This window comes from Cariama cristata, unplaced genomic scaffold (assembly GCF_000690535.1).
Source record: "Cariama cristata isolate BGI_N322 unplaced genomic scaffold, ASM69053v1 scaffold8007, whole genome shotgun sequence".
Classification (NCBI taxonomy): Eukaryota; Metazoa; Chordata; class Aves; order Cariamiformes; family Cariamidae; genus Cariama; species Cariama cristata.
This window is the reverse complement of record NW_009628293.1, coordinates 27,340-38,161: the sequence shown is the minus strand read 5'-3', so window position 1 is coordinate 38,161 and position 10,822 is coordinate 27,340. Positions and strand designations below refer to the sequence as shown.

Genomic DNA, 10,822 nt, shown 5'->3' with positions numbered 1-10,822 from the left:
CATCTGAGGGAAAAAATTGCAGTAACTTAAATGCACAAAATAGCTACTGTAATTGGTGTTTACATGTATGTATATATTCTATAAATATGGATTAATAAATGGAAGCAGAATCTAATAACTAGACAAAAGTGGTTAATTGATTTGATTCAACCAATGTCCTTACCCAATTTTGAATATGTTAGAGAACAAGGGCTGTTAAACCTGCAGATTACAACCAGAGAGGAGCTAAACCAGCTTGCTTTCCAGTTTGATGAATGCTGGGTGGCCCTAGCACAGACAGAATGCACTCGGGAGCACAGGCAGACTGCTGCAAACCCCGGGTTGTGCGCTGTGTTAGCCCAGCAGTATGCTGATCACACCTGGGATATCCGAGTGCGACAGGGGTTTAGCCCCTGGACCTGGACAATCGGCAGCCCACTCCCCATGGTATTCTGCTGCCCACATCCACAGACATCTTCCTCCTTTGTCCCTTCTTCGTGCAAGTGTTATGATGGAAATAAATCCCAAAGAGCCTGGAACCCATTCAGTCTCCTGCACTGTATGTTTTAAGCCTTGGTTGTAATACTTTCTCTTAGGATGATGGTGTGTATGGAAAATTCAGGTAAGACAAAGGCTTTTAAGCCATTTATATTACAGCACCTCCCAGAAAGGTGGTAGAAAAAACAATGTAGAGTGATTCATGGTTATTCACATTTGGAAAATTTCCTTTTCTAAGTTAGCAGTAAGACACAGGTATAACAGTGACAGCAATTATCTACCAGGAAAAGAATGGCTGAGTGACTTCTCTGTTATTTTGAATGAAGACTTCAAACAAGACTAGATGGAAAATACACCTGTGTGCAAAAGGCTGTAGAAATCTCACTAGGTACAACTGGATGAAACTGTATGGTGTGCTAGACTTGTGGTGAGGGTACAGGATCTGTGGAGCTATTTGTGACTTTAAGTCTGTAAAACAAAATGGTATCTTACATGATGGGAGGAAAGGGTTATGAATTGTGCTCCATCTCAGGAAAAGGTCTGGGCAGCTGAAAAACATTCATTTTGAAAGCTTCCTTTAGAACCACAAAAAGGTGGATTTTTCTCTCCGTCCAACATCAAGACTAAAACACTGTGTGGCAGAGAATGACTGCTTTGTTCTTCCCTTGTTCTGAACCACGTCCTGACTCTGCCAGAGAGGATGAGCATGAGGCAGGACATCTCTACTTACAGAAAAAAGTAAAAAATCTTTCCTGTATAAAACGTCTATGCGTAATATAGTTCATATAACACATGAACATATTTTTTAAAAACTCATAAGAACACAGAAGAAATATAAAAGTTTGCAGAATGTTACACAGCCAGTGCAGGACACTAAAGCAGACAATCAGCATTAAATACGTTTCACTTATCCAGCCTGGATCTGACCTGTGTTTCAATTCCTGTTCCTATTACAAATGACAAAAAGCTGTTATAAATAGCAGCCAAGTAACTTCTACTTGGATTTTGGAATTAGTTTGTCTGTCCAGGAGTGACTAACAGTTCTGGGGATCATTGGGCTGTGCTGGTTCTGGCTGGGACGGAGTTAACTTCCTTCATGGTGCTGTGTTTCCTCTTTAGCACCTTCTGATTTGCCTGTAGCTTTTTACAGCTCATGTCTAATAACTTGTGATTGAGAGACCTTAAAGGACCTTAAAACAAGCTAGGACCAAGGCAGTGCAGCCCTGCTGCATAGGCAGGCAGAGATGGAGGGGGCCATCCCGGCAGGGGGGCCGTGGGGCTCAGCTCTCTGCTATGGCGAGGAGTCTGTAGGTGCGGATGGGACTGAAGCGTGTTTGTAACTCGGGGTGGTGGGTGTTGCCGCCAATCAAATCTCTCTTGGGCACGAGGAAACAACCTCACCCCTCCACCATGTCATAGAATCATAGAATCGTAGAATGTCAAAAGATAACAAGTCCTTGAAAACCTGACATGCCACGTTTGCGTTTACCACAGACTCCTCTCGGCTGCTGAGGAGCTGCCCCTTCTTAAGAACAAGATGTTTTTGCTGACCTTTTCACTGCAGATAGGAGCCGTGCTGCAAGGTTAGGTCTGTACTGCTGATACAGGTCCTGCAGCCGAGCCACTATCAGGTCTCCATGTCGATGTCGTGAATGGTACCGCCTAACTGATAGGGTGCCAACCTAGAGCCCGTGGGTCAGCCTCCTTGGGTCAGGGAGAGGTAACACCGAGGCTGGCACTGGTTGATCGTCGCTTTACTTCCTCCTGGGAGAAGAGAGGTGCCTGCAGAGCTGTCGTGGTGGGCTGGCTGGAGGGGTAACCAAACCAGAGGTGCATGCTCCTGGCTGCCAGACTTATGCTGCAACAACTTAGCTGGCCTTTGGCTGTCACGAGGACCCGAGCAGATGAGACATGGTGCAATGGGGCTATCAGCTGTCCTGTGTGAGGCTCTCTGCAAACTCTGTGTGCAGCTCAGGCACCTGGAGGCCTCCATTCCCTGGTGGCCAAGGTCGGCTCCCCTCTGGCATTTGCATGAGCACAAGGTTTCCTGCCAGTTCCCTCAAATGCAAACTGCATTGTCTCTTACCTTAGGATCACCCCACTCATTTGGGTTGGACCCACCAGAGAGGTGGCACAGAGTACAACAGCGTGGATGCTGGGCACTGTCACACTGCGCATACGGATGCAAGTGCTCCTCTTCCCCTTGGTCCACTTCCACTGGTTGTGGCCCGCCAGCCTTCCCAGGGGTAGCTGTGGTTAGCTGGGCTGTGGGTCTCCTCAGCTGCTGGATTTAAAGGCAGTGTGAGAACCAACAGGACAGCATTCGCCATCAGACTCCTTTACCCCGATTTTGCTGTGTGCAGTGATTCTCCCCAGGGTGTAGATCTGTGAAGGACAGACATCTCAAAAGGCTTTTTAGCTGGAATTTATCTGGTCCCCTATAGATTACTTTAGCCTACTATTGTATGTGTGCTTCAAAATATCAGGTAATTTCTATGCAGTTATGCTAACAAACCAAAACCAGGTGGAACCATTTGAAGTCACTAGTGAAGTTACTAGCATCACTTGAAGTGCTAGTGCGCTGGCAATAACAGGGTGACTCACTCGTTTCTGTCATTCAATCCTATCCCAGTAAGCCTCCATGTTAGATATGAAATAAAGATAAGCAGAAAATAAACCAGGCCTCCAAGGCCTCTCCTCTTATCCTGGGGACCTGGGAATGTCCCCAGGCAATCCCACCTTGACAGACAAGCACTTGCCAGGGAGAGCGCTTACCTGGCTGAGCCCTCCTTCGTGTACACAGCATCATCTTTTTTACCCCAATGAAGGTTAAAATCCTTATTTGCTTTTCTTTTTTTCCACCCCAGCCCCCCAGCCCCTTCAAGTCTTCGTTATGTATGTGTTCATGCCTTGCAGGTGCAGTCGCAGGGCAGGGGCCAGAGTGGCAGTGGTAACCCCACAGACGTGGCATTTGCCTGCCAGCTCTCCAAAGGGCACAGCTCTGCTGACAGCAATGGGACTGTTGTGATTAGCTGTATCAGTTGTGGATTTGGCACAAAACAACCTCAGACCATGTTTTCTTGTGAAAAGGATAAAAGAAGGTCAAGGAACTTTAGAATCTGCAATGCCATAAATACAACATGACGCTGCACATAGGGTTGACTTCCTTCACAGTATACGTAAACGCAGGTGCAGCTGCTACAGATAGCAATGCCTAAGAAATCAGATGAATCAGAGTTGTTAAATCATAGTACTTAATTAGTATTGAACTATGGGACTGATGTAAATCAGCAGTAACTGGGGGAAAGGTAAAGGCGGCAGAGGGAGATCACGACCACCGACTCAATTGGCCCCCTTGAAAGAGGGCAAAACCCCATTTGGGGAGTATGCACAGTTGATGAAAAGGCTTCATTACTGCTATCTGAGGATGCGTACTAATTTGCATTAGAAGTGAGAAACTTGTAACCAATCCTAAGTGTGAATAGCAAAGAATATGCAGGGTACTATGAATATGCAAATATTTTATTGTATATAATGTATACCTTCATTTGGCTTGACATGGATGTTAGGCGGAACGACCCCCTGTGCATCCAGCGCTGCAATAAAGGAATGCCTGCTTTCTAAAAACTCCAAACTGAGTCTTAGAAGGTTCTTCTGACCGACTTTTACAGTAATAGGACAATGAAGGAAGGCTTCTCTGCACAAGTCCAGGCACTGCAAGAAAGCCTACCAGGTAGAGGACTGCTGTTAGAAGTGTAAAGCTATGCAATGCCCATTCTGGTGAAGGGGCTTTGGCTAAGTCACACTACCTGACAGCTGGGACCAGCTCAGAGCACACTGATGGACAGTTACTACAGCCCAGCTGAGTCCTGATGTGTTGTGGACAGCCCTACATCCACTCTGCACCTGAAGGTTTTTTAGAACCACATAGAAGAGCAGGGTTCGCTTCCTAAGCTGTCGACATCTAGGTACTGAGGTGCCCTAAATTCCCAGTCTGAGTACTCCTGCTATATTCAACATTTTGCAGGCTGTCTCTATTAAACCATAAAACCTCTTCATTGACCATAAACTTAGAAGAGACACTACAGTTGTAACATTGAAATAAATAGGGATGTCATTCTGCACTATGGGAAAGCAAAGGTTCAAGAGTGTGATCCCTCCAGAAAAGACTGTGGGGTTCAGATCATCATGGAGGTATGGAAAAGAAGTTGGAGCTGTGGAAGGGACTACACAGCTTACCTGGAACAGTGGCTTTCCTAGCTGAACTTCGGTGTTGGAGATCAGTCTTGCACACTTTGTAACAGCAGCTGTGTTTGATATTCTGCACTGAAATAGTCTTGAAAGATGTCACTCCTTCATCACTGTTGCAGAGCCTGTGTACAAACATTACATACAGGGACAAGCTTTGGGGACGTAACTTCTACTAATTTCAGGTGACATGGAGAATTAGAGCAACAAAACCTTATGACAGGCGACGTGAGTCTTACCTCTCCATTCATTAATCAATATGACAAGACTGAAATATTTCACGGCTTTAGGGCATTTCAAAAAGTGAGAAACCTGATGCTTGACAGTGCTAGCTAAAAACGTTCGGAACCCTGTGGATGTACATCCAAATTCTGACTTGTGTAACCAACACATATGACTTCATCTGCATATTTTCCACAATGTCACTATTTCTTTAGTACATGCTGCCCAAGATGTACTTGGAGGGGAACAGTATCGTGATTGGCATCAACTGAGAAATCTTCAGTTGAAGGAGATGTACATGGTGCTGTCTTTTATCAAGCAGAGAAGAGAATGCTGAGCCTGAAGTGGAGGTGGCAGGGTAGAGGCAGAAACAGAACAGTCAAATTTTCTGAGTCATTTAAAGCAACAGAAAGAAGTTACTCACCCAGACAAGAACATAGATGGGAGAAAGTAAGTCAGACACGGAGGCAGAAGGATTTGGACTGAAGTAGCTCAGGAGCACAGTGTCGAGCTACCAAGCTGTATTTTCCTCAAACCACAGAGAAACCCCAAACCCCAAAGTTTAATATTGTTCTATTGCTAGCAAGTATCTGTGAAGCCTGCTGGTAAAATGCATACTCCATCTGTACCGACAGCGGGGCCAGAGACCAGGACAAGGACAACCTGGTGCTGGGAGAAACTCCTCAGACCCTGTGACAGAGACCTAGGCAATAGATACAGGAATTGGTCGGTATTAGCTTGCCATGCCTGTGTTCATCCAGCCTAAAATGCATCAGTTGTAGTCTATATTCCGTGTTGTAACACCGATAAACAAGAAAATTGAAGTTGGATGGATGATTTGGCATGGCATTCTTTACATCTGTGCTCTCTTCGTGTAATGTAGCTATAATAATGTACTTTTTATGCTAATGTAGTTAGTGTAATTTTTATAATAACTTTTTCTTGCAAGGTGCTGAATACTCTTCTTTTCCTTAGACCATTGCAATTCAGGATACTGTACACTTGCAGGGGTGGGTCCTATTTTCCAAGTATAGGCAGCATTTGAGGAGCACCAATTTCAGATTGATTTCCCTGGATTAACATTATGCATGCTGAAAAGAGAAGCTAGTATAAAAAGCAATTGAGATGAGTTAAGAGAATCAGAATTTTCTTTGCTACTGTATTGCTTCTGTTTTACACCTTAGCCATTTCCTTTGTGAATGATTAATTAAGGTCCAAGTGATTAGATTAGGCAAATGTGCTGACTAAAAACATAATAGGACTGCAGGCAGAAATGAAAGGGAAAAGGCATAGTAAATATGCAACGCATTTTGCAATAAGATTATTTTTGCTAGGTCAAGGTAACACAGTTTTATTAGCTTGCACTAAATGCATATGGCTGGAATGATGACTGAAAAATAAACCTTAGAAATCTCTGTATTCAGACTAATACAGATGTTCAGCATAACACAGAAACAGGTATCTTTATGTCTCCAAACATACTTTGTATACCTGAAGTAACCAAAGTGAAATCTGTTGACAGGATAGATTTTTAAGGATTTACACCTTAAGATACGAAGTGATGGCTTAGGTCTTCAGACCAGGAGCAAGAGGAAAACATTGAGCTCCTCACCACTGAGACATCTCCCAACTCCGCCCTGAGCATCAATACCCAAGTGATTCTTGTTCCCTCGCTGACTCACTTGATTACCTCCTGGAAACACTCCTCTAACGCTTCTCATCCCCAGGGACAGGGAACACCTCTCCAGAGCGTATTTTCCATGATTTTCATCCCCACTTGGCCCTACATAACTGGAACTTGGCATTTACTGATGGCACAGGGCACATTTTGCAGGTAATAACAGTTTAAGGGCAACTTTATAGACAACACAGGTGAGAAGACCTAGGCTTGCTGACTTCACTTCCCTTTGACTGGTAGGCTGGCAATACTGCAAAGAAAAGAAAGGGGGAGGAAAAAAAATCAATCCTATATTGCTGGCTTTTCTGGAGATTGAATTAGAAAGAAGCAAATACAGAAGCTGGTAACTGTCCTTACTGCTTGTGAGTAATCTTGACTGCTTAGTTATTTCTTGGAAGGTCATCTCTAATCATTAACTTCTTACCAGGGGTCATGGGAGGTATGACTGGTAGTCAGCTCCCATGATGAACCCTAAGTTATTATTTATGATGAAAAAAAAAGAACTGGGACCTTGCTAAACTTGGAAATTCCTGAATAACTGCTTTATTTTAAACCAAAGTTTGCATGCAGGTTCTCAGGTTAAGTTGAAGATATTGAAGGGCCACAGCTGAATATATTGTAGCAGGTTTTCTATAGGAATAGCAAAGTCACTGGATGTTTGAGGAAAAGAATGTAAAAATGAGTAAATTAATTCGTGGCCATTGAAAGAAAAATTGAAAACATGAAGCATTCAAAAATGTTTTGATTCAAAACTGAGCTATTTATTTTATTGTGATGCATTCACATTGCTTAAGGTCACTTTAAACAAAAGTGGAGTTTTCAGTTTCAGAAACATTAATGATAATTTCCACAGATTCAAATTTTTTCAAAAAATACGTTTCAAAACAGGTAATTAATTAAGAACTGCCTCTTCCCTGCAAGCAACTTTTATTTTGATGAATTCACATATTCCGTGGAAAGATTTAAAAATCTTCAACCACTTCTAGTCATGAAACATGCAGGATTCAAGCCAATGTTAAATATCCATTTTAAATTTGTGATTTTTGTTGTCTGTACTCCTGTTATGGAGACATATGACATCTTTAAAAATGACTGTGCCTCTAAGTGTCTCTGTTTTTAAGATGCCTCAGGAAAAAAACTAGTTCCTTAACATCACAAAATTTAAGCATTTAGAATCAGTTTGCACTTTTGAAAATTCAGGCTGTTATATATTTGGTAAAATGAAAGCAAAAATATTTCATTCACATAAAATAAGACATTGTTTTTATATTCATAAAAAGTATTTTAAGATATAGCTTTTTCCTTGGAAGCTAAAACAGCTTCCAACAAAGTATAACTTATAGAATAATCATATTGAGTATATTTTAAGGCAACATATAATGTTCATTCTTGTAATTTTCCACAATTAATACATTTTGACTAACACCTCATTACTTTATCTGGAGAGCTAATAAATGACAAATGATATGCATTTTTCATGACTCTGCATTTCAGTTATTTATCAAGTTACCTCTAATATTTCAGTTGCCTTTATCAACTAGATGGAAAAATCAATATCTGATAGGACTCCATGGCATGCAGCAAAGTATATAAGCATGAGGTTTGCATTGCTCGTTCTCTTTTGCTTGGACTCATTGCTTGGTCTTGCATTTGTCACTTCAAACCATCTGACTTAGAAGTGACTCTTAAATCCTCATCATTTCACCGTTATCTGATTTGCAGGAATCCAAGACTTAAGCAACCATGTCCAATCCCAGTAAGGCAGAACTCATTCACATGTTTAAGGGGATTCCCTTTACCACCAGGTCTTCTCCAGAACTTTTAAAATCCTTGGATACTTTTGATGCTAGAGAAGATGATGTCCTTTTGGTCTCCTATCCCAAATCTGGTAAGTTCTACTTTTAGATGTTAATTGCAAGAAGTCTCAATCGTTTGTTTCATGTTCTCTGCTTAATCTAGTTGGAAAATGTCCGTGTACTAGTAACAAGAAAGGATGTTTGAGTGTGTGAATGTATTATTCTGTCAGTAAGTGTTCAAATTAGAAATACATATGGGTCATTTATCTAAATTTTGATTCTTTAATTGAAAATAATCTCAGGTGTTTTCATATCGGAAAGCAAGTAAATATTTCTTTCTTGTAAGCAAAATCTGTACTTGAAGGATTTTCCTGAGTACTTTCTACATTCAGCTGTGAGTGAGTCAAGAGTTGTATTAAGTTATTTGTATGGCTCTTAGCTATAGATTTATTCACTTCTTATTCCGTCTCCCCCTGCCTCACTTGCACACAGAAGCACACACCAAAGAGGAAGCACAGTCAGTACTTTCCAAATATACAGACTCAAGTTACTATAAGGAAAAAACACCCACGTTATTTTAAAATAAATCATAAAAATAATATAAACACCTCTCAGCTGTCTAATGAGATTGTTTTGGTATCAATTTCTCCCAGAGTTACTTTGTACTTCAGCTACAGCCTTATTTTTTCCAGTAGTTCTACATTTGGAGCCAATGGGATTATTCAGTTATGTAAAGTTTCTTGAATCTGGGGGCTTAGAAGTACCACTTGTGCACTAGCAAGCTGTTTCCTCATGCAAAATGTATATTCCACATATTTTCTCAGTAACAAATCTTCCTTTTTTGTCTTTTTTTTTTTTTTTTTTTTCACCCCTTAAAATTACTTTTCTGCAGGTACTCACTGGCTTGCAGGAGTTCTAACAAAGCTTTACAATACTCAAGTTACACTAACATCTCCCATTGAATTTGGAGACATTTCCAAACTGGAGGAGCTGAATAAACTCTCATCAAAGAGAATCATCCCAACACACTTAGACTACAACATGCTACCTCCAAATTTTAAGAATAAAAAATGCAAGGTAAGGCAAAAAGATATAAAAGCAGTAAGATATGCTAAGTGTCTATTAGGAATCTACTTTGTCTTGTTGATCCTTAATAATTTTAAAATTATTTACAGTTTCCAGAAGTGATTTGCTGTGACCAGCAGTTGAAGGTAGCATGAGCAGAGGCTTGGGCTAAGGACTGGGTTCTGCTCCTGCCCCACTGCTCCTACGAGGTGATCTGTATACCAGGCACCACACAAAATAGTACAGCAACATCTTTCAGTCAGAAATATATTAGTAGGGATGGGGGGGTGTTCTTATGGCCCCATTTCCTAATGGCTGCAGCACTGGCTTAGAAAATACTTACCTTGGGTACTTACAGGCTGTTCTGGGGGTGAAGGTACTCTGCCCTTCCTGTTGAAGCTTTGTGAATACCCCGTATAAAGAGATATCAGGCAAACAGAGGAGAACTGAAATGTGGGAGGCAATGCAGATCACAGTTTTGAGTTCATCCCATACTAATGTGGGAGGTCTTTAAAAATTAAGCTCTGGGTCTCAGGTTTTACATTGAAAGTTCAAAATTTCAGGATTACTCAGATCCAGACTTTTGAGACAAAGCTAATTTTAATGAAGGGCCAAAAATTATGTTTTGCAGCTGTCCTGTGAATGTTAATTAGTAAATGGTTTCATATGTTAGATATATGAGACAGTACTGACTCATGAGTTAAAATGAACACAGCCTCTTTCCTAAAACATAAACATCACCCAGCTGTAGCAAACACCCCTCTGTCCACACAGAATTGTTTACTAACCACTACTGACTCTCATCTAAGAAGAGACAAATATATTTCTATTTTAATGGCATAGTCACCGAAGGAGGAAACCTAAAGGAGAGGGTTTTGACACTGCAAACTGCCTGTGAAAATGTTACATTTACACACAGAGCTCTTCTAAAATAAAGGAAGGATATTATCATCAATAACCATACCATCTTCATTTACAGATGATCTACATCAGCAGAAATCCAAAAGATACTGCAGTTTCCATGTATCATTACTACAGAGATAACCCAAACCTTCCCACTATAGACACCTGGACTGCTTTCTTAGACTTGTTCTTAAAAGGAGATGGTAAGGATAAATCTTACGGTTTCTCCTTGCAGTTTACATTAGCTTATTATGCACAGAAAGAGTTAAGAAACGTGAGCTGTGTGATAACTCCTTATTGAACTCCTTATTCATATGGTCTTAGTTGGTTTTGGGTTTTTTTTAGTGCCAAATTAAACAAGAGCAAATAATAGGATGCCATCTTCAGCCCTGCAAGGAGACATTTTGATAAGTGGCTGCATTATTTCAGCACA

General features: G+C 41.2%; 1 protein-coding gene across 1 annotated transcript in view; it reads left to right on the top strand.

Annotated features, from left to right (window-relative positions):
• Positions 1-8,368: 8,368 nt before the first annotated feature.
• Positions 8,369-10,822, top strand: part of LOC104165181 (sulfotransferase 6B1-like) — a 7,969-nt gene continuing 5,515 nt past the window's right edge. Inside the window, exons 1-3 of the mRNA XM_009704751.1 lie at positions 8,369-8,513; positions 9,314-9,498; positions 10,466-10,592. Of these exons, the coding sequence (XP_009703053.1) occupies positions 8,369-8,513; positions 9,314-9,498; positions 10,466-10,592 (457 nt within the window). The remainder of the gene's footprint in view (positions 8,514-9,313; positions 9,499-10,465; positions 10,593-10,822) is intronic.